Raw genomic sequence first — 25,021 nt, 5'->3', positions numbered from 1 at the left:
CCTCCCACGGTGGTGGGGAGCAGAGGAGGGCGGGGTTGGGGGGAGCCATGATCAGGGTGCTAGGCAACACTGAAGTAGCAGTCTCAGGGGACCCACGCCACCCTCCTTCTTCTACCTCCAAACTAATTTCATCCTCACAGCTACCCCTATGATGTCATCAGGAGCTCACTTGCCCAGGGTCATCTGGCTAGTGGTAGAGGCAGGATTTGAACCTGGGCTTTTTCTGGCTCTTAAGCCTGTGCCCTTCCTCACAGCACTGCACTGTGTGAACATGAGAGCTTGCTAGATAAAGAAATGGAAAGAGCACGTGCAGATCTCCATGCTGTGAAGGGTTGCCATGAGGTGCGTGTGGCAGAATTGAGCACCTCCGTGGGAGCAGGCCCTGGGCTGGTGCCAGGCATGGGTCCCAGGCTCCAGGCTTTCCGGAGCGGGAGATGCAATGCGATCTCGTGTGAGGAAGGAGTCCAGGGCATTCGCCACACCCGTGTTTCTTTGTGAGCACAAAAACATATTCCACAGCCAGCCCCTGAGTTCCACGCTGTTTGGAGCTCTGCCCGAGGGCCTCGGCCCGGTGCTGTGTGGAGGAGGAAGGGCCTGGCTGGGGTGGACGTCGTCTAGGCCAGCCTCGGCTGGAGCCTGGCTCTGTTGTTGACCACTGGGGTCACTCTGGGTGAAACCTGGTCCGCCCTCTGGGGCACTCAGCACTGTGCTTCAGATCCACCATGGAGAACAGTCCAGAGTCCTTTCCCCAGCCTGCAGGGCCCTGTGTGATCCATCCTCCCTGCCTCCCCATCCCCACTGATGACCTCATCCTAGGCCACCTCCCCCTCCCTGCGCTGTCAGCCCTGGTAGCCACTGTGGCTCCTTCAGCAGGCTGACTTCACCTTCCACCTCTGAGCCTTTGGTTGGGGTGCCCTTCCCAGGCTGTCAGCATGGCGTGCTCCTTCTCTCCCCTTCAGGTCTCTGTTTGGTGGGGCCTACCCTAGCCCTCTGGCTGGAAGTGGCCCCTATCACAGTCTCTCACATCCCCTCTTTGCTGATCAAAAAAATATATTGGTCCTCTCCATGGGAATGTAAGTTGCTCAACTCACAGGCCTTGCCTGTCATGTTCACCCGCATTTTCCCAACACCAGTGGCTGTTGGCTATGTGAATTAGCCTCAGCTAATGGGAAGTAAAATGGGAAGCATCCTGCTGACATAGTCAAGTTGGCATAAAGGCAAGAGCTCATTTAGGTCACTGTGCCCAGTATAACACCTGGGACATAGTAGTTCCTTAGGATTCCTGAATAGGGCAAATGTTATGCCCAGGTGTGATTTATCAGCCTAGTTTAAACTTCGTGTACATGGCAGAACTGTCTTGGTGCTGCTCGGCTAGCCTGGTGCTCACCAGCTCTTAAAATTAGGGTGGGAAGTAAGGCAGGATGAGGCAAGGGAAGGAAAGAAGAAAAGAGAAAAGAACAGGAAAGGCCTTAGGCTGCAGTGGACTGATTATCAGCAGATCTGTAGGAAGAGATGGTTTATCTCAAGGCCAGCTTGGCCACTAGAAAGTTTATAAATTTCTGCCAAGAACTTTCATTTTTTAAAACCAAATAAAAAAAGAAAAGAAAGGAAAAGAAAAGGCACAGGTATTCCAATTAATGAATGCAGAAAGGATTACAGAAGTTTAAAATCACCATTAGAACACCATGGTAGGGGGTGCCTGGGTGGCTCAATGGGTTTAGAGCCTTTGCCTTTGGCCCAGGTCATGATCCCAGGGTCCTGGGATGGAGCCCTACATCAGGCTCTCTGCTCAGCAGGTAGACTTCTTCTCCCTCTCTCTCTGCCTACTTGTGATCTCTGTCAAATAAATAAATAAAATCTTCAAAAAAAAAAAAAGAACATCATGGTAAATTGGGGCCCCTGGGTGGCTCAGTTGGTTGAGCATCTGATTCTTGATTTCGGCTCTGGTCATGATCTCACAGTGGTGGGACCAAGCCCCTCATCAGGCTCCGCACTGACTGTAGAGTCTGCTGAAGATCCTCTCCCTCAGCCCTTCCCCCTGCTCGTGTGCTCTTTCTCTTGAAACACATTAAGTCTTAAAAAAAAAAAAAAAAGAAAAGAAAAAGAACACCATGGTAGTAACTGGTACAGTTAAGATCTGAGTGCTAAAATTAGTGGGTGAAAGTTTAAACAGAAACCAGATATTTAAATGGGCTCAGCATGTTTCCCCCAAATATTTAGTAATCATGAAGGGGAATACAGTTCCTTACAGCAATGAGTCCTGGCAGTTCCCATCTTAGCCAACTGCTCAAGCCCAGCATTGCTGGTAATAAGATGTGGACATCGGGCGCCTGGGTGTCTCAGTGGGTTAAGCCGCTGCCTTCGGCTCTGGTCATGATCTCAGGGTCCTGGGATCGAGTCCCGCATCGGGCTCTCTGCTCAGCGGGGAGCCTGCTTCCTCCTCTCTCTCTCTCTCTGCCTGCTTGTGATCTCTCTCTGCCAAATAAATAAATAAAATCTTTTAAAAAAAAAAAAAGAGTGGACATCACGGACCCTGATGCGGGACACGGGCAAGGGCCACGTCCTGGTGGGATTCTCCCCAGAAATGCTCAGCCTGGCTGAAAGCACCAGAGAACATCAGACAAACCTACCTTGAGAGAGCTTCTACAGAATGCCTAACACACTCTTCAGAAGTGTCATGGTTGTGAGAGATGAGGGAGGACCTGCCGCTGTCACACATTGGAGCAGGCCGAGGGGACACAGCAGCTAAGTGCAGCGTGGGCCCCTGGATTGGATCTGAGACCAGAAAGTCTTGAGAGTCTTGTTCCAAAGTTCATTTCCTGTTTTCAGAATTTTTCTGTGGTGTTCTAGGGTTCTGGAAGGTGTTCCCATTGGGGGAAGCTGAGTGAACTTCCTGTACTTTTTGCGCCACTCCTCTGTGAGAGTCAAATGATCTCGACATGAGAAGCTTATCAGAAGGCTGGCGTGACCTGACTGGGAAAGGTGAAGCGCAGTAAAGGAAAATGTAAAGGGAGGCTTCGCTGTGGAAACACCTGTTGATGCTGACGGCAGTTGGAAAGCATACCTTGCAGGTGTAAAATCCTGGTTCCTTGTTTCCGTAAAGAATTCTCCATGGCTGTTTGGCTGGTGGCCTTGACAATGCTCTCTCTAAAATGAATCTGTTTCTCCCCTCCTGAGCTCTGTCACCTCTTGGCAGGGAGCATGTCCTTTGAGGACACTCACTGCTGTCAGGATGTGCAGAGCCGAGGTGGACTGCCTGGCCTTGGGTTCTCGGAGTCCTAAGCAGCGTTTGCCAAATCGCAATGACTCCTGGGCCACTTTTATGCTTTTTGCCTTTACAAAGATAAACTTTATATATTTTTTAAATGGACCCACTGTAAAAAGCTTGAATAGAGAGTTTTGTTTTGTTTTGTTTTTTAAAAAACACGCTACCTCATCCCTCTGAAATGGAAAACCAGTGTCACCCACCGTAAATCCAAGGTATCCATAAAATTCAAAGCAGTGTCAAGAAAGTTCTACATTATGGCCATTGCCGGTAGAAGGTTCCAAAGTCTTCTCTTTATCAAAAAATGAGATTATTGGGTGTTAAAAGACCTACCTAAATGAGACTTCTAAACTTGTCCAGGCGAGGCGCCTATGTGGCTCAATGGGTTGGGCATCTGCCTTTGGCTCAGATTGTGGTCCCAGGGTCCTGGGATCCAGTCCCGCATTGGGCTCTCTGCTCAGCAGAGAGCCTCCTTCTCCCTCTGCCCCTTTTCTCTCAAATAAGTAAATAAAATCTTTTAAAAAATAAAAATGAACTCATTTAAGCGACACAAAAGAGAAGTAGAACAGGAGTAACTCCTTCAGGAGATTCCTGCTGTTTGTCCAGCCTGGGTTCCACCTAGAACCGTCTTGTTCAAGACCACTCTGAAGCTGCCCCAGAGCCACCTAGCTCCTTCCCGAGGGGCACAGTTGGCCACATCGTCTGGCCTTCTGGGGCCTGGCCCACCTCTTTCTTCAAGCCCGGGTGCAGGCCTGACTGTGTGAGTTGTAGGCCTGAAGCTGCTTCCCCCAGGCAGCTCTCCCTGACTACCCCTCAACTTCGGGGCACTTGGAACCCTAAAAAAAGGAGAAGCATGACTTCCTGGAGGTATTGGAATTATTCTCCCAGTGCACTGTTGTTCCTGCACAATTCTAAGAACTGGGCCTTGTAGCCTTGAGCTGGTACCTGCTATGTCACAAGGCTGCGTAGGGTTCAGCGGAACAAGGCATTTAAATGCTTTTGACATTTACACTCTGTAAGAAAGACATTGTATATTGCAGTCCAGTGGATAATGTATAAGAACTTAATAGAACAATGCAAACAGGTATTTTTATTTTATTATAGGCGATGCAAACAGGTATTTTCTGTTCTGTTGTAATCTAATTTTTTTTCATGCTGCCTGCAATCCACTAAATCGATTTTTCAATCTACTAATCAGTCGTAACATACAGTCGGTAAAACTTTGCTCTAGAGGGGTTAAAGCATGAACCATACTAACAGGTCCCATTTTGGGCGAGGGGTCACCTCATATGTGCGAGGCACAGTTGTTGTCTTTGACCACATTTGTCGTCTTGACCACGTTTTGCACCTTAGGTCACCAGATTTCGGAGAGGGCATCACCTAGCCCTGGTCACAGCACAAGTAAGGGCAGAGCCAGGATGCGCATCTCAGTCAGCCTGACATTTGTGCATGTCCCTGGGGCTGGAACCCTTCCCCTGTGTATCTTCCATGACACCTCGCTCAAGATGGTTCCCAGAGGAGAGGGCAATAGATACACGAATGAGGGAACCAAATGTCAAGCTGACAGAGAAAGAAATTCAAAAACAGTCTCTTGACTATTATCCTGAGCCAGTACAAAGGGTTTCCAAACCTGGCCAATAATGATATTTTTTAAAAAAATTTAATTAATTTTTAAGTTGAGTTGAAATAACTCATTATAAAGTGCTCTCATCTCGAGCACACGGCTTGATGTCTCTTTGCGTACATACAGCCACAGAGCAACCCCCAGATCAGGACCCAGAACCTCAGAAAGCTCCCTTGTGTTCCTTGCCAGTCAGTACCCACACCAAGAGGGGCCCTTCTGATTTTCCTCATCACTGGTTAGTTTTGCTTTTTCCTCGTGGCACGCTGTGTGGGGATCTACTTTCATTCAGCGTGACGTCTCTAGGACTTACCCACGTTGCATGTGTCTGCAGTTCATTCTTTTCTGTTTTGTAGTGTCTGGTTACTTTTTGGTAATTTTAAGCTTTGTAAAAATTTTCATAGACTATTTTAGACATATAGCACAGAGATTAATCCAACCCCCCTCCCACTGTAATAAACTTGGGCCCCCATGTTCCTTTTCTCTTCTCCTTTTCCAACTTTGATGCCCCAACAGCCATTCTGTTATAACCTGCTTTCCTGAGTATACTATCGATCCTTCCTGTGTGTATCAGATTTTTTTTACTGCCTGTGTCTGAATTATTAACGGGTCCTTAATTTGTGTGTGTCTGTGTGCACTTTCTTTTTCATTGCCGAGCCTAGACTAAACTTATTTTTTAGTGTTTCAGGTCTTTCTGGAATTGAGAGCCTTAGCTCTGTGCTATGAGATCCAGAGAGCTGGGGCAGAGTCCAGAAGGAGAGGCCAGTTGTGGGGAAGCAGGAAGAGAACAGAGGGGTTGGAGGTCTGGGGGTTGGGAGGCGGGTGTGCAGAGAAGACTTCCACCTGTGTAAAGCGGCTGTCACCCTAGGGGTCCCTGAGGCCACTGTGTCTGTCTCATCTTGGACCTATGGGGAGTTTGCATGCCCTTCTCTCTGACCTGATTTTCTGGGTCCACCGGTGCCACCCCTGCCAAGGCTGTTCTCAGAGGGACTTGTTGGAGAGAACAAGGTTCTCCTTTGAATGCTTGTGGTCCTCTATTCCTCACACCCTCCAGCCAGTGACGGGTAAGGTGGTGAGCCCTCATTCATGGAGTCAGGCACCATGCTAAGCAGGCACTTCCCATGTACACATGGCCTCTCTCAGAGCAGCCCCGTGAGATGGGCACTGTTTGACAGACTGGGAAGCTGATGTACTGGCCCCGAAGTAAGTTTCCCCCAGGCTACAGCTAGCAAGTTGCAGAGCTGGGGCCCCCCGCCAGAAAGGCCAGCTCCAGACCCACCGTGACCTACGTACTCTCCAGCCTCCGTTCCGGTAGAGGGCGGAAAGTGTGCGAGCCGTTCCTTCTGGCCACTCACCTCCTCTGACGACACATCGGTTATGGAGGTTTCCTTGCTGTTTGCTCCAGGCAGGCAGGGACTACATTTGTTTGTGGCCTGTTGTATCTCAGGGACCTAGCCCAGCGTCCAGAACAGAATCGCTGCTAGTGATATCTGTGGGACAGATGCTGAATGAATGAATGGGTCACAGTGCAGTTGCGGAGTGGTGGAACACCGTCCACGGGGAGGCCTTTGAGTGATGTGTCGGCCAACTCCGGGCTTGACTCCCAGCTGTGGGGAATCGGAAAGTCAAAGGTTTGAGTACCAGCTCCAAGGCTCCCTCGCAGTGCCATGTTGGGCGGCCTTCACCTTCCTAATCTGGAAAGTGGGGATCCTGACTGGGCCTCCCTCCTGGGTGGGTTTGTGGGTGGGAGGGTGTAACACATCACCATCTGTTCTGGGTTCGGGTGGGGCTGGGGGCCTCGCGGGAGGGCAGGGCCCGTTTGGGTGAAAGGCCAACATCGTTTTGTGGGAGAACACCAGAGTTCCTGTTCGGGTCCAGCAGTTCCACGGAACTCACTGTGGGCACATTGGAGCTGCGTGATTGGTGGTATCTCATTACCTTTCCCCGTGTCCCCAGTTCCACCCCTTAGAGGTGCAGAAACAACCGCCAGCTGGCCTTGGCCCCTGCCCCTGTGTTTCAGCCCTTTGTTGTCATCTGACACTCAGGAGATGGCTAGCCAGGACTTGGCCAGCTGCGGGGGCGTCCCTGGCCCACTCCTGGCTGACATCCCCTGGGTGCCGGCTAGGCAGGACAGCACTCGTTTCTCCTCACACTCACTTGGCTTTGGAAACCCCCTTCCTGGCCCTGGGACTAACCAGCGAGTCTTCATCCCCATCCTCAAATAGGCCCACTGTTGACCTTCCCTGCATGGTGCACTCAGCAGGGCCGTTCCTAGGAAATGCTGAGGACCTGTCCGTCACAGCTGAGAACTAAGCTTTCGTGGGTGCCTCTTTGGTGCCAAGGGCCCTTTCTGAATTCCACTTACTGATCTCCTTGCGCTAGGAGGAGGGTGTAATCCCCATCCCAGCCTCACTTTACAGACGAGTAAACTGAGGCGCAGAGAGGTCTAGCCAGTTGCCTAAGCACACTCAAGATTTGAATGCCAGCCTGTGTGAGCCCAGAGCCCGGGTTGTCTCCGCTTCCTCCCACTCAGCTCTGTAGAGAAGGCAGCAGTAAGCCCATGAAGGCTAGCGACAGCCACGGTGCCCATGATGACGACAGTTGCAGCCGTTGTCTGTCACGTGCTTGCTCCGTGTTGTGAACTATAATCAATGCCCCGCATGCACTTTCCACATGAAATCTTCACTCCTGTGAGGTTGTCAACATTTTTATCCCCAGTTTACAAATGAAAAACCCTGGGAGTTCAGAGAAGAGTTTGCCCAAAGGTATGACGCCAATAGCATGGGACAGTCGTGCCCCCGGCTCTGCCGATCCACACCTTGGGGATTTGAAAAACCAGGTATGCTGTGACATCCAGATGCTGAGATTTGCTCCATCCTGCAGAGAGATGAGCTACCAGGCCATGAAAAGGCACAGAGGAACCTTAAATGCATATTACTAGGTGAAAGAAGCCAATCTGGAAAGGCTGTCTACTGTCTAACTCCAACCATGTGACATTCTGGGAAAGGTAAAAATATTCTGGAGAGAGTGAAAAGATCACTGTCAAGGGGGGAGGAATGAATAGGCAAGAAACGGGATTTTTCAGGGCAGTGAAACAGCTGGATGTGAAACTATAATGATGTCATTATCCATGTGAACTATAGAAATGTCCTATGTGTGTCCAAACGTGTGTTCTGCACAACACTAAGGGTGACCCCTGATGTAGACTGTGGATTCTGGGCAATAACGATGTGTCACTGCGGTTCATCCAGCGTTAACAAGCGTCCCGCTCTGGTGGGGGGATGCTGGTTGTGGGGGAGCCTGCGTGCATAGGGAACAGGGGTTGTTTGGGAAATCTCTGCCTTCCGCTCAGCTTTGCTGTGAAGTCGAAAACTCCTCTCAACAACAGTCTGTTTTTAAAAAGCAGACAGGTACACGAGGCACCTGTTCCTGCCTGGGCTGCCACCAGCCTACCCCTGACCTATGTTCTCCTCATATCCTCCAGTGGTGATCTGTGGGGGGAGGGGGATGGGGCATGTGTCTCTGCAGGTGGGGGCCTCCCTGACTAGATTACCTGCAGTCTAGTCTTTTCCAGATGTTTGTTCAGGCCTGCCATCAGGTGTGGTTTGACATGGAATCTTGGAGCCTGCACGGCGTGGGGAGCCAGAGGGAGGGAATGGTGCAGCTGGGTGATCAGGAGGGGCCAGAAGGATGTCAGACTTGCCAGTGGGCTCTGCCAGGGGGATGGATAGATGCTCCCATTTGGGGAGAAGGAAGGAGAAGGTAGGAGGCGATCACCACATTCTTTGGTCCCATTCCCTGGGACAGCGTGTGCTCATAGGTGGCTGGCCCGGCGGCCGCCAGGACATTGCAAAATTCAGGCTTAGTTGAATCAATGGCCTTTGGAAAAGTACATTTTGCTCAGGAGCCAAGTTAAACTTAAGACTCCGCCGCCAGCACGCTGCAGTCGAGAGCCCTGACTCACACTGAGTGGGAGGGCGGAGAGCTGAAGGCAGACTGCAGCCCTCCAGTGGCCCAGGCTCCCTCAGCACCAGGCGCCTTGGCCGGCTCAAGGCCCTGGACCACATCACCGTGCATGCCGTGGGCAGCGTCTCCGATGGCTCTGTTGGCGCAGACCCCCTTGGTGATCTAGAAGAGGTTCCATCCCTAGGAAACCATGAATAAAAGGAACCACTGTAAAAATCTGATTTTCTTACTGACATGCATTGTCGGTTTAAAGATGACTTCTCTCTTAAGATGAGTCTCTGGCAGATAACAGTTCCAAAAGCCTAAAGATTTGGGGGGCATCTGGGTGTCGTGGGAAGAACTCTGCTGGGACTTATGCGTAGTTCCCACATGTGACATTTCTGTGATTCAGTGTAGCTTCCTGGACCTCAGCTTTTCTGCCTTTAAAATGGATCTTGACTAGATTAGCCATGCCAGATACCCAGGAAGCATGTCACTAGTGTCCCCATTGTGTAGGCAGACACTGCTCATCCATCTCAGCCTTCACAACTGGGAAGCCTGGACTTGCTCCCAGAGACGAACCTTCTTGGCCACGCGGGGACTCCGTGCTCTTGGAGTTCTCTTCTAGCACTAGAACGTTTAGATCTCTGCCCTCTCTTGTCTTTATAGTTGTACTGCCTTGTTGACACAAAAAGTCAACCTTTAAGGCCAAGCTCACAAATTTGATTGTCCCCAGGCCAAATCTGAGTTGCAGAAGTATTCCCTTTGATTCTTATATTGTTTTACTTAAACAACAACAACAACAACAAAACTCATCGCCGTTATTTTTAAATTGTGATTTCACATAGGACCTAAGATTTCTGGTTTTTTCTCCTGGTTTTCAGCCACACTGGGGCTTCTTGTTTCAGCTGAGGGCTGAGCTGGGAGGCTTTCTGCTCCCTTTATTTTTTTTTTAATTTGATTTTATTTTTATAGTTTCAAGTTTTTAAAAAATTGTGGTTAGTTAACATACAGTGTAATATTAGTTTTTGGTGTCTGCTCCCTCTTGGTGGGCTCTGGACCCTTCCGTTTGCCACAGGCCCCAGCCAGCCGGCTTCTCTCATGTTTAGTACCTACCTAGCCTCTGTAGGCATTTTTCTACTTCGGACCCTACTTCCTACAGAGACACGTAATGCCTGGTTGTCTGTCATTTGGTGATCTGAGCAGCAGGTGATCTGTGCCCAGGGCCACTAAGTCATATGGGAGGTTGATGTTTCCTGGATTCTTTTTCAGAGGGAAAGAGTATTTTCTGTCTGTGAATAGTCACTCCCTAGTAGTTTTGTATTTTTATTTTCTCACGTGGGCTTCCCTTAAAGCAAAGCTGGGGACTGTTGAGGGAAGCAGGGATGAGGCAGATGTTCACCATTAGGGGGTGTGTGGGGGAGGTCTTCTTGCCCTCCTTCCTTCTGTCACTCCCTCCCTGCCTCCCGTCAGCCTCCTCTGTGAAGTCTCATTGATGGTGGGTGGTTAGGAAGCCTGTGCTTTCTAAGGGATCTCACCCGCACATCTCAGGTGAGCTCTTCACCTGCGAAAGACCCAGTCATCTGTGGCTCCATGAGCCTCTTGTTACTTAAAGAGGATGCATGTTCCCTGCTTAAGAAGGCAGTTCCAGGCACCAGGGAGCCCAAGATGCTTCAGGCCAGCTTGCCCTGGGGGAGTTCACAACTTCTAGGGGAAAACACAAATAGTATTAATGAGACAGAGTGGATTGTACTGTTCATTCATGATTACATTTCACACCTATTTAGTAACAATACACCATGTGCGATATGATGACTGAACGAAGCTCAAGGGCCATGGGCAGCCCAGAAGGTGGTGCCCCAGCCAGCCTGGGGCTAATTAGAGGTAGATTCTTAAAGAAAGGGAAGTGTGAGCTGAGTTTTAAAGAATTACTGCATCCTCTGACCTCTCCTTCCACTTCCAGCTGTGTCAGCCTCTTTACTGTTCTAGGAGCCTGCCAAATATGCTTCCTGCCTCAGGGCTTTTGCACTTGCTATCCCTTCTGCCTGGATTGTTCTTCCCTGGATATCCAGGTGGCTGCTCTCTTACTTCATTCAGATCTCCACTTGCATGTCACTTTGTTAGATGGGGCTTCTCTGATAGCCGTTACTACTCTCCCCCCATCGAAAATAGCGCCTATGTTATACTCTGTCTTCTAGCTCGGTTTATTTTTCTTCATAATATTTATCGGCATTCACATATTAGTTCACTCATTGTTTCTCTCTCCTACAAGAATGTAAGCTAGGCGAAGGCAGGGAGTTTTGTGTCTGAACACTATTGTCTTCCTAGCACGTAGAAGTGTTTGGTACCCAGCAGGTACTCAATCCTGACAGAAGGAATGAGTGGGTGGAGGAAGAGAGAGAAGCGGTGATGCAAACAGAGGGCACAGTGCATGTAAATGAATGGATCCGGGACAGAATGGGCCTTTCTGGAACAAAGAGTGTTGGTGGGGCCACGAGGTAGGTGTGAGGGAGAGAGGGCAGTCCTACCTGTCACTATTTTTTTCATTTATAACTTGTTTATTGTGAAACAACTGAAAAGTACTGAGATGTGCCCAAAAGAAAATGGTCACCAAGGAGGGCACTTTGATCCCTTTCCTCATTCATTTTGCCATGGGATTGTCTGAAAAATTTCCCCTTTTAATTTGAGAGCCAGGCCTCCCTTTCTAAAGCATGCCGCTGCTTCCCAGCCTGGCACGGTAGCTTTGTGTGGGTGCAAGGCCCAACTTTACCACATGCCAGTCGAGTGACCTTGGGTTTCTGGAGCCACGAACCTTAGCAGGAGCTATTGCTCTGCCTGAGACACCCTTCTGCCCTTTTTCTCAGCCTCATTTCTGCTTGTCTTTCTAGGCTTAGAGTCTTTGCCCAAGAGTCACCAACTCTACACAGTCTTTTCTGAGCCTTAGTTTCCTTTTCTGTGAAAAAGGGCTGAATCTCGCTTTTGTATCTTGGATGGTTTTGGGGATTCAGTGAGCTGTCATGAGTCCAGAGCCTGGCTTAATAAATACTCTCTTTCTCCTTTCCATGACATCAGCTCGACCTCCAGGTTTGTCATTATTCTACTTTCTTTGGCCCGCAAACCTCTTAAAATCTTGATCCTGTCCAAGGGCTTTTATCCCCAGGGCTTGCCAGAGCTCAGCCCACACTTCTTAAGGTAGCTAAGAATGTTGTCCAAAAGGTGGTCTGATAGGACAGAGTAAAACTGAATTATGGGCAGGTGCAGATGGAGGTCATGTGACATTTGGGCTCGCCCCAAAGGGGGCACCTTCCACAGGTGTCTTTCTCTCAAATACTTTGCTCCCAAACTTAAAAACACTGGCCCCGGTGGTTTCTTCCTTTTAAATCTCTGTTGAAGGCCGTGCTCTGGCCGGGAGCCGCAGGGACGAGAACCCAGTCCCCGGAATAGCTCCTGCTGCTGAGCATTTAAATGCCGTCTGTATTTTTATCCGATGATGGGTCATTTCTGAAAAACCCCCACTCATGTTCTGCCCCTCTAAGAATACATTTCCATTTATAGCTTCCACTCTCGGGATGATGTTGTGTCCTGGTGTGGGGCTGGCGGCTGTGTCCTGTTTCCAGTGATTTGGAAACACTTTGGGGGCCCTTGCTGTCCCCTGGCCTGCGCTCCCTGTGGCCTTGACAGTGGGAAGTCTGACTCCCAGCCACGCCCCGGCTGCCTGACGACTCGAGGCTCTGACACCAGGCCTTTCCTCTTTCTGTGAGCTCATCGAGCTCTTGCGGCGTGGGGGAGGTACATGGGAGTGAAGGGGTCCTCATCCGGCTGTGCTCTGCCATGGCCTCAGAGTGGCACCACACCACAGTTCCAAAGCTCCACAGAACCCTTCCCCCTTTACTCGCTCACCGAGTGCCCACAGCCTGCTGCGGGTGCCAGGCTCTGTGCTGGCACTGGAGGGCAATGCTGATTGTGGACAGCCAAGGGCCCCAGGGCCTAGTGCAGAGCTTTGGGGAGGACAAAGAGGGTCAGGGTGAGGGTCAGCCTCTGGGTCAGGCCAGCCAGAGTTTCAGCCTAACTCTGCCTCTCACTGGTTGTAAGAATTTATGCAAGTGGCTTGGCCTCTCTGAGCTTCAGTTTACACACATGTTGATGGCATCTCACGGGTGGTACGGAGGATTCAGTGGGATAGAGTAGGTCAAGTGTAGTAAGCAGGGTTCGGCCCATAGGGTAGGAGCCCAGGGAATGTCAGTCCCCTTTCCTATCCCTCTGTTGACCTGTGGTAACACAGGTAACATGCCGAAAGTCTTAGGGAATAAATTTGAAATTGGAAACCAACACAACGCTGATACCTTAGAAATTCTAGCATGCACCAGAATCTGTGAAGTGCACATTTTTCACAAATGCCTGCCCTCCCCACCCCTGTGCTGGTTTAGTACATTCCACAGTGGGGCCCTGGCAGCTCTTGGCGGATTTAATCAGCTACCTGGCGGATTCTGAGGCTGTGGTGCAAGGACCACACTTGGAGAAAAGCTGCCTCCTTCATCTATTTCATAGCCATTTCTGAGGGCCTACTGTGTGCCTGGTACTTTTCTAGGCTCTAGGGATATAGTAGAACTCAAAGGCAGACACAGTTTCTGCTCTTCTGTAACTTACATGCTAATGGCGGAATCAGGCAATGAACAGATGCACATAACATAACATAAGCAGTGATCTCAAGTGCTATGAAGAAAAAGAGAGTAGAGTAAGGAGATGGAGAGAGGCCTCGACAGGCCTCTCCAAGGAGGTGACATCTGAATATAGACGTAAATAAAGGGAGGCAGCAAGTATGCAGATATCTGAGGGAAGAACATTCCAGACATAGAGGCAAAGGGCCTCTTGTTTGACTTCTCAGGGAACACATTGCTTTAGGATTCAGTGCTATCTGGCCAGTTCCCCCTCCCTGCTGGTCATGAGCTTTGTTCTCCCCCGACTAGCCCAGGTCCAGGTTTAACAGGTAAAGGGCATTGTCTGGCCCTGCTCCCGTTTTTCTGATAGACCATCTAAAACACTCTTTGAGACTACTTTAGTCATCTTCCTGATTAGCCGGTTTTACTGTGTTGCTCAGCAGTGTAGGCCCCCTGGCCAGCACTGCACATCTCACCACTTCTCAGACATTTGCAGACCCCCAAGAGAACAGAGACAGTGACTTGAAAGGAGTCAGGGGGCCTTGCCTCTTAGCACAAAACGCTGCTGCCCTTTCTCTTTTACTGTAACTGTCTGAAGCTGCATGAGTTTGGATTCCATGTTGCTGAGTTTCCTTCTGGGATTTAAGAACAGGTTTTGTGTGAGAAACTGTTGAGTGTTGTTTTGGACATATCAAGTGTGAGGGGCAGGCAGGATGCCCCTGGGCATGAGGAAACTCCTCGGGCATTACTGTGTGAGCTCTGTGAGGACAGGGACCACATCTGTCTTGTTGACTTTCTCCCTGTCTCCCTGGAACTTGGCACAGTAAATTAAAGCGTGATAAGTTGGCTGTGGGAGCTAAAAGAGAAGCCGCCTCAGCACAGACTCCTGGGGGCACACCCGGATGTCAGGGATAGCAAGAGGAAAGGAGCAGACAGAGAGGGTACCAGAGAGTGAGAATGCCATGGAATATTAGGCAGCCAAGAGAAATCCAGGAAGGAAGGGACAGTTAGCAGGTTCAGTGTGGAGGCATACTGAGGAGAGCCAATGGCATCTGGCCCTTAGTGACTCTTGGGTGATCTTAGACTGGATAGGAGGTTGATGTCAGAGGCCAGACTGCTGTGGGATAAGGATTAAATGGAAGGTGAAATGTGAAGTTGTTCTAGGCCAGCAGTTAAGAAGTATGCTGTGTTCTTCCAATTGCATTGCATTAAAAGGTACTGACAAACTAGTTGTCTTCTCTTTAAGATACTAAGGTTGATTATTGGGTTCAGGTGGCTATAGTCTGGTCCATCTATTATTAAATTTCTGATCATTGCTAAGATCCAGTGTTTTATCAAAGGATACACAGGGATGGTTTTTCTAATTCTGTTGGTCCTTCCACATTATTCTGTGGAATTATTCTATAAAATAGAACTTTGCCTTCATCTATTTGGTTAGGTAGAAATGCATTTGTATACCAAAAAATGTCAGAATCAGTACTTTCCTTTTATTTGCTAGTTTTTAGAATAATGAATTGGTGGCCTAGTATCTCCAAAGGTGTCCAAAGAGGCTTTTTTTGTTTTCTGAAGTGTCGTTATGAATTTGTAGATTGCTTAATGTGTTTGATGTATTTTAGCTATGGCCATCATTAAAATTGTTTTAACAGCTTTACTTAGGTATAACTGACATACATTAAATTTTACATAGCTAAAGTATACGGTTTGAAGAATTTAACATGTATACATCCATGAAACCATCGTCACAACCAACACAGTGATTGTGAATTCCAACTTCAAATTTATTCCATCACCCCTTAAAGTTTCTGCACATCCCTCTCTTCCTTTCTCCCCAGGCAACTGACAACCTGTGGTCTAGACTAGGTTGTATTTGTCTAAAATTTTATATCTTCAAACAGAAGCAGTAGAAACTGTAGCCAAAAGCTAACACAAATTGTTACTTTTATTCTTAGGAGATGTATACAAAATATTAAATATTTAGGGATAAATTTGACAAGAGAACACCCATATGCTGAAAACCATAGAGCACTTCTGAGAATTTTATATAGACAGAATCATACCATATGTACCCTAGTTTGTCTTTCATTCAGCATAATTATTTTGAGAATCATTCATGTTGCTCATGTCAATACTTCATTGCTTTTTATTGCTGAGGAATAGTCCATTGGTGTGGATATGCCAAATTTGTTTACACATTTGCCCATTGATGGGCACCTGTGACTTTTACAAATTAAATCTGTGGCTGTTACCTCATAAATTTGAAGATGTAAGCAAGGGAGTTCTTTTTTTTTATTTTTTATTTTTTATTTTATTTTTATTTATTTTATTTATTATTTTTTTATTTTTTTATTTTTATCACTACCCTCCCCACAAAACATATGCATAAAATTCTTTTTTCAAAGATTCCATTTATTTACTTGACAGAGATCACACGTAGGCAGAAAGGCAGGCAGAGAGAGGGGGGGAAGCAGGCTCCCCACTGAGCAAAGAGCCCGACACAGGGCTCGATGCCAGGACCCCGAGACCATGACCTGAGCCAAAGGAAGAGGCTTTAACCCAATGAGCCACCCAGGCGCCCCCATATGCATAGAATTTAACAAAAGTCAAGGTTCCGCAGTTTGCTGTCTTCTGTTACTGTATAGAGACCTTCCTTGTTCCCCTTTCTAGCTGTTAACATCCTCTACTTTATGGATGGTCTGTAGTGTATTCCCGGTCTCCTACGACGGACATTTAGATGGGACCCAGTTGTTCACTATTACGACCGGTGCTGTGATGAATAGCCTGCATGGGCATCATTTTGTATTTTCATCTGGAATTTGCTGGATGCCATTAATGGCCAAGCTCTGCATGATCCACAGGAGACGAGGGACAGGCCTGAGTGTCTCAGTCCAGGGGAGGACCCTCCACAGCCATCTTCTAGATCGAGACCTCCACACAGACACTGAGATTTAGGGAGCGAACCACAGGGGTGGGCTGGAGAGAGAGACCTATGCCTGTGATAGTGCTGTGTGCACCGAGGGTCACCACCCAGACCTCCACTCCGCCAGCTCCCTGCTTGTCCCTGTTTCATGGAGGCCTGTGGGACGGTGGGTAGAGCACGTGTCCTGAAGCTAGACTGCGGGGGTTTGAGTCCTGCCTCTGCATCCTGGGCGAGTGAGGAAGGATGATATCTACTGCACAGCTTGTAAAAAGGATGTGTGCTAATGAATGTCAAGTCTGAGTCCACGACTGGGTGCACGGTCGTCCCTCACAATGTGGGGCAGCCGCCGTGTAGCTGTGATCGTCGTTATTCACCCCCCGAGCTCCTCTGTCTGGGCTGGAGAGGGAGGCAGACTTTTTTCCCTTTCTTTTGACAGAATATTGGTGTGGGCTCATATTAGCATTTGAACATCAAGGACAGGATTTGGGGGGCTGTGAGAGTGATTCCAGGGCTCAAGAGAATGGGTGCTTGGTTCTCCAGAACCAGAAAAGAATTGGTTCTTCCTCTGCCTGTGCTCAGCTCAGATGTGTTCATTTACCTCTATGTGCCCTCTGGCATGCACATGCATGTGCATGCGCAAGCACACACACACACACACACACACACCAGTAGTTCTCAGTAAGATGGAAGAAATGAGTAAGTGAACAAACAGGCACACTTTTCGCCTAACTCCCTGGAACCTGGCGCTGAAGGCTCTGACAGGCTGGTGGGCAGGGGTGACCAGGCCAAAGCACCAACAAAAAGCCTTGCTGTCTATTTTTGGGATGCATGACCCACCGCTTCCAATGACTTGCTCCTCAATGGCGTCTAATTTCATTAAGCCTTGGAAACAGTGACATCACGAGTGCCTGCTGGTCGCCGCCCACATAGGGCGAACCACAGAGTGATCTGAGATTCGTCTTCAGGAGCTGGGGAGAAGTGAGGTCCCGAGCAGCAAAAATTAAAATAGCAAAGCTGAGGCATTCTGCTATGAAAAGAAATTACAGAAGAAATCCATTAGTCAGACATTTCCAGCAGCAGTTTCCTTGCTTGGGAGCAGAAGAAGACTTATGCGTGTTTATTTTGGGTGAGGTTAGTATGTAGCCTTCCTCACTCAGTAGGCTGGATGTGGCATGGAAAGTGAATTTCTGTTAAGTAAATCCTCTGCTCTCATCGACTTCTGTACTAATGTCAATATATGTTTGATCTTAAGGTAGAATGCTTTAGAGGCACGGATTCAGCACGTTCAATTACAATGGTGACACTGGTACTTGCCCATCATAGTGAGCCACAAGTCTAAGTAGACTTCTCTTGTCTGTGGGTTCCTTGGCCCAGGACTGTCCAAGTGAACTCTTCCATCTCAGGCACAGAGCAAAAGGGAGAGGGAGAGACTGCTCAGTCCAGATTCCAGGTCTCCATGGGGGCAGTTGAGGCCGTGGCCATGACTTTACCTAGCGGGAGCAGAGGCAACTGGCCACCTTTCAGACAGAACACAGACTCAGAGGGAAAATGAGCTTCCCACATGTGAAGTTTTGCTCTGCACACAACACGGTTTCTCAACTTAAGTTCTCTGCACATGTGGGGCCAGTGACCCTTTGTTGTGGGGGACTGTCCCATTTGTTGTGGGGGATTGTCGGATGTATTAGCAGCCCTGGCCACAACCCACTAGGTACCAGGAACACCCCTACTCCCCAGTGTGACAACCAAATGTCTCAGTGAGTGGGGCGGGGTGCAAAATTATCCCTGGTTGAGAAAAAGTAGTATATGGTTTTTTTTCCCCAATTTATTTATTTTCAGAAAAACAGTATTCATTATTTTTTCACCACACCCAGTGCTCCATGCAAGCTGTGCCCTCTATAATACCCACCACCTGGTACCCCAACCTCCCACCCCCCCGCCACTTCAAACCCCTCAGACTGTTTTTCAGAGTCCATAATCTCTCATGGTTCACTTCCCCTTCCAATTTACCCAAATTCCCTACTACTCTCTAACGCCCCTTGTCCTCCATGCTATTGGTTATGCTCCACAAATGAGTGAAACCATATGATAATTGACTCTCTCTGCTTGACTGATTTCACTCAGCATAATCTCTTCCAGTCCCGTCCATGTTGCTACAAAAGTTGGATATTCGTCCTTTCTGATGGAAGCATAATACTCCATAGTGTATATGGACCACATCTTCTATAGTATATGGTTTTTTAAGAGCATAAGGGATAGCAAGGATTTCACAAGATTTTTATTGGCTTGTTTTTGTTTTAAATATTTTTGAATTTAATGATACCTTGAAGTGGACAAATCACTCCTCTTCTTGGGGCTTTCATTTTCTCATCTGTAAATTGAATCAGTTGGATATAGTGATTTCAGAGTCCCTTCTAGACTGGACAGTGGACAGTGTTGAAGCAGGAGGCCCCTGTGGGGTCTCTGTGTTTGCATCCTGCCCTAGCAGGTGATAAACCTCTTGCCCACCTAGCTCCAGTCACTGGCTCTGTTCTCCTGGCACTTGGTATCCAGATCAGTCAGTCTTCCTTAAGTCCAGCTGACAGTTCTCTTACTTTGATTTAAGCCCACTTTGCACCCCCCCCTTTTCAAAGTGAAGATTTCTCAATATTCATTACAAGGAACCCTGGAAGCCTCAGCTTCCCCACTATCCATTTCATCTTAACCTGCCAGTGGGTCTTATCTTTGTGCAGATTCATTCATTAAGGTCAGTTCCCCAAGGGCCTGGGGTGGGCAGGACTGGGCAGGAAGAAGGCTCAGGTCCTGCTTTTGGAGAAAATCACAGTCTAGTGGGAGGGCAGGGGAAGAGCGGGTTTTGTTTGACAACAATAAAGAATCCATCTTTTCGCTTTTTCTGGTGGAGGCTACACAATTCCAGTTCTTTAGCTTTTTTTCCTACGATGTATTTTCCACCGAAATGGTCGTGGTTTGTCCCCACATTGTTGGGAAAAGCAGCAAGTACATCAGTTAGGCCTGGATTCAGATTCCTAGCTGTGGAACTTCACAGCTGGGTGAGCTCAGCCAAACCACCAGTCTCTCTGAGCCTCATTGATAAAATGGACTAAAAATCCCTAACTGGAAGGTTGGACAAGAGAATTGAGTGAGAACATGCCAGTCAAAAGTGTAGTGTGAGCTGAGTACACACTAGATATACAGCAAGCATCCCTTCCCCCTCCTCCACTCTCTACCCTTTCCTCCATATTCTCTTGACAGTGGGTGGCCACAGTAAATCACATCACCACATCACTGCGATGAGGGACTGACTAATGTAAGTCAGAGAGGACGGCTCACTTCCCAGTCTGTCACATGCCTGGGTTCTCACCAGCCCATTTTCATAGTGACATTCCCTGCTGACTCACTTGGCTTGTGGTCAGCTCTGAACTCAGGGTCTTTTTCAGCTCTCTGTTTACCACCCCCCCCCCCCGCCCCACCACTCCCCAGTTTGATTTATGGCGTGGGAATGGGGTAATTATTAGAGAACATTCTGTTTAGGTGGCCCTTCTCAAGGAGTCAAAAGCATTATTAGACTGGCAACTTCATGAAGGCAGGACTCATGTCTACCTTGACTGCTTCCATCTTCCCACATCACTAGAATATGACCAGCAAGTACTTAGTAAATATCTGTTGAATAAATTAGTGTATTTTGAGCTGGTCCCTATCTTCCAGGAGATTCCCACCTGCTCTATGGCAGCATCTGTGGAAAAGTAAGCAAAACCTTAAGATTTTAACCTACCGAGGAGTAAGCTCTATACGATTCCCACAAGTATATAGGGCAATGGAAGGACATGGCCTATGACTCAGATTTGGGTTTAATTCCCAGCCCTACTGGTCATGGGCTTGGTGACCTTGAGCAAGTTGCTTATAGTTTAGCCTTAGTTTTCTCCTTGGAAAAATGGGATATCAGTGCCTGCCAGGGTTATTATAAGAATTAAGTGTGAATATGTATGTGTAAAAGTGCCCAACACAGGCTGACAATGATCTTGGTTTCACATTGATGACTGTCTCCAAAGCACCTCTTTCCTTGGATCACCATTGCCTCCGTAGTTTGGTCTGTCTCTCCTCCTCCTCTCTTAGACCTTTGTTCACTCAGCCTTCCCCCCAACCACCACTTTTCCCCATCCCCAACAAAGACATATTCTTGACACCCAGCACACTCAACAAACTTTTTCTAAGCCAGCGCCTCAAAATCAGATGCCTATAGGGATTGGGTATGTGTGAAAAAAATGGGATTTTTATGTGAAATCTACCCCCCCAAAATTGTTTTTCTGAAATTCTATTAAATTAAACAATTTTTTTAACTTTTTATTTTGCCATAATTTCTGGCTTACAAAAAAATTTGCAAAGCTAATACAGAGACTTCCCATATGCCCTTTACCCATGCTTCCCCAAATGTCACCATCTTACATAACCAAAAAACCACCATCACAACCAGGAAAGCAACCCTATACAGAGGTATTAACTGGTTAATGGATCCTATTCAAATCCCAGCCATGGTCCCACTGATGTCCTTTTTCTCGTCCAGGACATCCTCCATGATTTAGTTGTCATGTCTCTGTAGTCTCCTTCGATCTCTGAAAGTTTTTCAGCCTTTCCTTACATGACCTTGATACTTTGACAAGTACTGGCCACTTGGGAACCCTCAGTTTGGATTTATGGCTTGCTTTCTCATGATTCATTTGAGGCTGTACATTCTGAGCAAGGTCCCCGCAGGAGTTTATGGTGTGCCCTCCCCAGTATGTTAGATCAAGAGGCACATGATAGTTCCTCTTCCTGGTGACACTCACTTTGGTCACTCGGTTAAGATGATGTCAAGTTTCTCGACTGTACAGTTACTTTTTCCCTTTGTAATTAAGAAGGATTTTGTGGGGACATACTTTGAAGAAATATCCTGTTCCTTGTCACACTTTTGATTTATTCATTTCTTTATATAGATTTGTGGCTTCCTGTTTTATCCAATGGGTTATAATTTATTCCTATGATTATTGATTTTAAGGATCACATTGTCCTTTCTTGGGCCAGTGTCCCCATCATTCTTTGAACACTTTCTTACTTTCTGACATAAGAAGGTGCTCCAAGTTCTTGTTTTTTCCCTGCCTACCCCTGGAATCGGCCATTTCTCCAAGTAAAGAGGGCTATTTAGAAGCCAACAATTGAGTATCAGATACCCTCTTTGCTATCTGCCTGTCACTGTTCCTGGACCCTCTCTATGGAATGAGCTAGTGGATATAAGTTAATATGATGTGTATTTGTGTGTTTGTGTCTGTCGAAAATCATGAATTCACAGTTGAAACCCCCATGGCCACTCTAGCACCACCGAGTTTATTCTGTTTCTCTCCATGGATGCCCCCTTCCCCAGCAGAGGCACCTGGCCCCCATTATCCTCACTGTATTTCCATATTCATTTACTGTGCCCCCCCTCCCACCTGTGTATCACTCTCCCTTCTCTCCGCTCTTCACCCTTAACCAGGTTCTGACACTCTGCCCCCAGCTACTCCCATCTTCCCATCCTGAGCGACCTCTGACTTCCTGTGAAACTCCTAGTTTTGGAATGATGGTTTATATAGCATTTAAACTGTGAGGCCCAGTTTCTGCCTGTGGGCCCTGGCTGGTGACCTGGTAGCTACTGGCTGGGGAAGCTTTGATTGTAAGCCCCTCCCACCTCTCTGGTGCCCGGTCCTCCCGCCCATTCCAGCACCGCTGTGTGCCTGTCAACTTCGTGCTCCCGCACGCCAATCTCCGTCCTCTTTCTTGGCCTTGGGTCTTGCTGTTCTCCCTACCTGGACTACTTTATGCCTCCACCCACCCTTCCTCCCATCCTCTTGCTCTGCCTGGTGCTAGAAGCTTTGTGGATTACTCCAGGTGCCCTTCCTGGGTTCCTCCAGCACCTTCAGCAAACCCCGTGAGAGAGCACCACTCCTTCCATCTCCTTGTTTGTCTCTGTTGCTAAACTATAGGCACCTTGGCCCTTGGGGGACCAAGGGCCAATTTTTATAGCTGTTGTCCTAGTGCCTAAAAGAGGACTTAGCACATAGTGGGTACTCATAAATGTTAGATGATTATTACTAATAGTAACTGCCAATATTCTTATAGTACCTCCTGGGAGCCAGGCATGGTCGCACATGCTTTATAGGCACGAAACCACTTGGTTCTGACTGCTGTGCTATGAGATAGTATTTTGCTCCCATTTCACAGCTAGAGGAACTGAGGCACAGAGAAGTTATCTCAGTGATGTGCCCAAGGTCTCACGGGTCACGTTTGAGCCTGGGTGGGCTCATTCCACAGTTCATACATCTTCTTACCTCTCATAACCTCTGACAGCTAAAGGGGCCTGCATTTTCAGAATAGGGGAGATGAATAGGCCTGGATAATTGAGTCATGTGGACCCCTCCCTCTTGACCACACTCCCAGCCTGTTTCTGGTGCCCCTCAGGGCCCCATGAACCGATGACTGGTAGCTGAGCAGGCGGGAGGGAAAGTGTTGCCTTTTAACTTGGCAGCCCAGGAATATCTTCTCCCCTGAGGTGTTAGGAAACCCAGCCCAGTTCACGTGCAATTAGAGTGAATGCAGTGGAGTCAAACAGCAGATCTTATGCAAGATTCCAAGTCATTGCCGGGAGAGTAGCGGGGTGTTGACAGCTTTTCCCAATCACTGAAGGGGAACCACATGTCCACTGGTCACCCCTGAGGTCTGGAGCGGCCGGCGGCTTCACCCTGCCAAGTCCTGCCAGAGAGCCGGGGAGCGCTGTGCGGACTCGGAGCTCTGTTGACGGAGCTCCTCCTGGGGAGAACTGTCTGCTCAGGTTCCAGTGACAGGAAGGAAGCCAAGGGTGTGAGGGGCCTTCGCTGTGAACGTGGTGAAAATCCGCCCCAGACATTTCTTTCCATTACACTTCTCGGTGGCCTGGCAGGGCCTGATAATAGTAGCCACGAGCAAGGAAACTGAGGCTCAGGGTGGTGACGCCGTTTGCCTGAAGTCGCCTAGCAAGGAAGGCTGGCCCGAAAGTCAAACCCAGGGTGGTCTGATTCCGAGGCCTGAAGTCTTAATTAAAGAGCTGGCCAGAAAGACACCGTGTCTCTCTGACTCCCAAGCCCCCACACCTTCTGCTGTCCCCATGACCCTCATTTGCTGTGGTGGGACCCATAGGAAGGAAAGGAATCTGCTCCACGTGTCGGGAGGAAACCCGCAGTAGACAGGAGCCAGAGCCATGGCAAGGTGCCCCCGAGACAGGGGGCCTCAGGTAGGATTTTAGGTTAACTTCACGCCTTGGAGTTAAGGAGACTCTCCGCAGGCAGGCTTCAGGAGCTGGGGCAGGGGCCAGTGGAAAGGGGAGGGGGAGGGGGGGGCAGGAAGGGGAAGAGGGCACTGGCAAGAATGCAGTGCCGTCATGGAACTCAGGAAAGACTGCATTTCCCTATTTCCTTCATCATTAGAGAAGCCCAAGACGTGGGTTCCGTTTGTCCCACAAATGCTTACTGAGTGTCTGCTACCCACCAGGTCCATGCTAGGGTCTGGGGATTTGGCAGAGGACAGAACTTGACAAGGTCCCTGCCCTTGTGGAGGTGCCATTATGATGGGGGTGGGGGGGAGACCAACCCAGAAAGGTAACCAAACGAGGGTCCTCTTGGGGTAGTTCTAAATACTCCCAGGGAGTGGGGCAGGGCCCCCTCAGAGGGGGTGTTCAGCAGGCCTCCTGGGGGAGATGGCCTGAAAGAGGGGGAGTAGCTACTTCTGGGAAGAACTGTGGCTCTCCAACCAGGTGATGCGATTGCCCCTGCTTCATGAGACCCGCCCCCTTGTGCCCACCTCACCCCTGTCCCCTTTGCTCTCTGCAGGTTTGACATCTACAGGAAGGTGCCCAAGGACCTCACGCAGCCAACATACACCGGAGCCATTAGTGAGTAGTGTCCTTCTGCTGTTGCCCCCCACCGCTCCCCCCATCCCATACCTGGGCCTGTTCTCCCTGCACAGAGCTGCTAAACCGAAAGAAGGAGATGAGAAGGAATGGGCATCTTGCCGGTCCTGCATATAGTTCCTCATCTCATCTGTCCACACCATATGCAAGGTATAGGCATTGTCTGTTTCTGGAAGGATACACCTGGAATCATCGGTAGTCACTGTCCCTGGGAGGGGAGATGAGGGCTCAGGGGTTGGTGGAGACTTGCTTTTCCCTTCATACCTTTTAGACTACTGGAGTTTTTGACATAAGCCTGTTTTTAATCATTAAAATAATAATAATAATTGCACCAGATTTTGGTTTCCAAATGCCAGTCTTCAGTAAAAGGACCTAAGGCTCCTTGAAGAAATAGCTGTTTCCAAGACTGGGGCAGGAAGAGCACAGAATAAGCACGGATCAACCTTAGGCCAGAAAGCAAAGGAGCGCCAGAAGAGAGAAGAGGCTAGAGGTACCTCAGCAGGACAAGGGAGAAACACGAAAGAGGCAAAGACTAACACTGGGGCCATCTGAGTAACAGAGCACAGTGTGATTGCCTCATATGCTAAAGAATTACGAGAAAGGAACATGAGTCTGTACGGATGTAAATAAATGGGAGAGAAAGGATGACTCTTCCTTACGGAAGAAT

The 25,021-nt window shown here is 48.6% G+C and overlaps 1 protein-coding gene across 1 annotated transcript in view; it reads left to right on the top strand.

Annotated features, from left to right (window-relative positions):
- Nucleotides 1–25,021, top strand: part of ERGIC1 (endoplasmic reticulum-golgi intermediate compartment 1) — a 111,894-nt gene that overhangs the window by 32,485 nt on the left and 54,388 nt on the right. The window contains exon 3 of the mRNA XM_044228483.1: nt 24,275–24,336. Coding sequence (XP_044084418.1) covers nt 24,275–24,336 — 62 coding nt within the window. The remainder of the gene's footprint in view (nt 1–24,274; nt 24,337–25,021) is intronic.

Source organism: Neovison vison, chromosome 1 (genome assembly GCF_020171115.1).
Source record: "Neovison vison isolate M4711 chromosome 1, ASM_NN_V1, whole genome shotgun sequence".
In the NCBI taxonomy this organism is placed as follows: domain Eukaryota; kingdom Metazoa; phylum Chordata; class Mammalia; order Carnivora; family Mustelidae; genus Neogale; species Neogale vison.
Note: the sequence above shows the minus strand (reverse complement) of the source record. Positions and strands in the feature narration are given on the sequence as shown.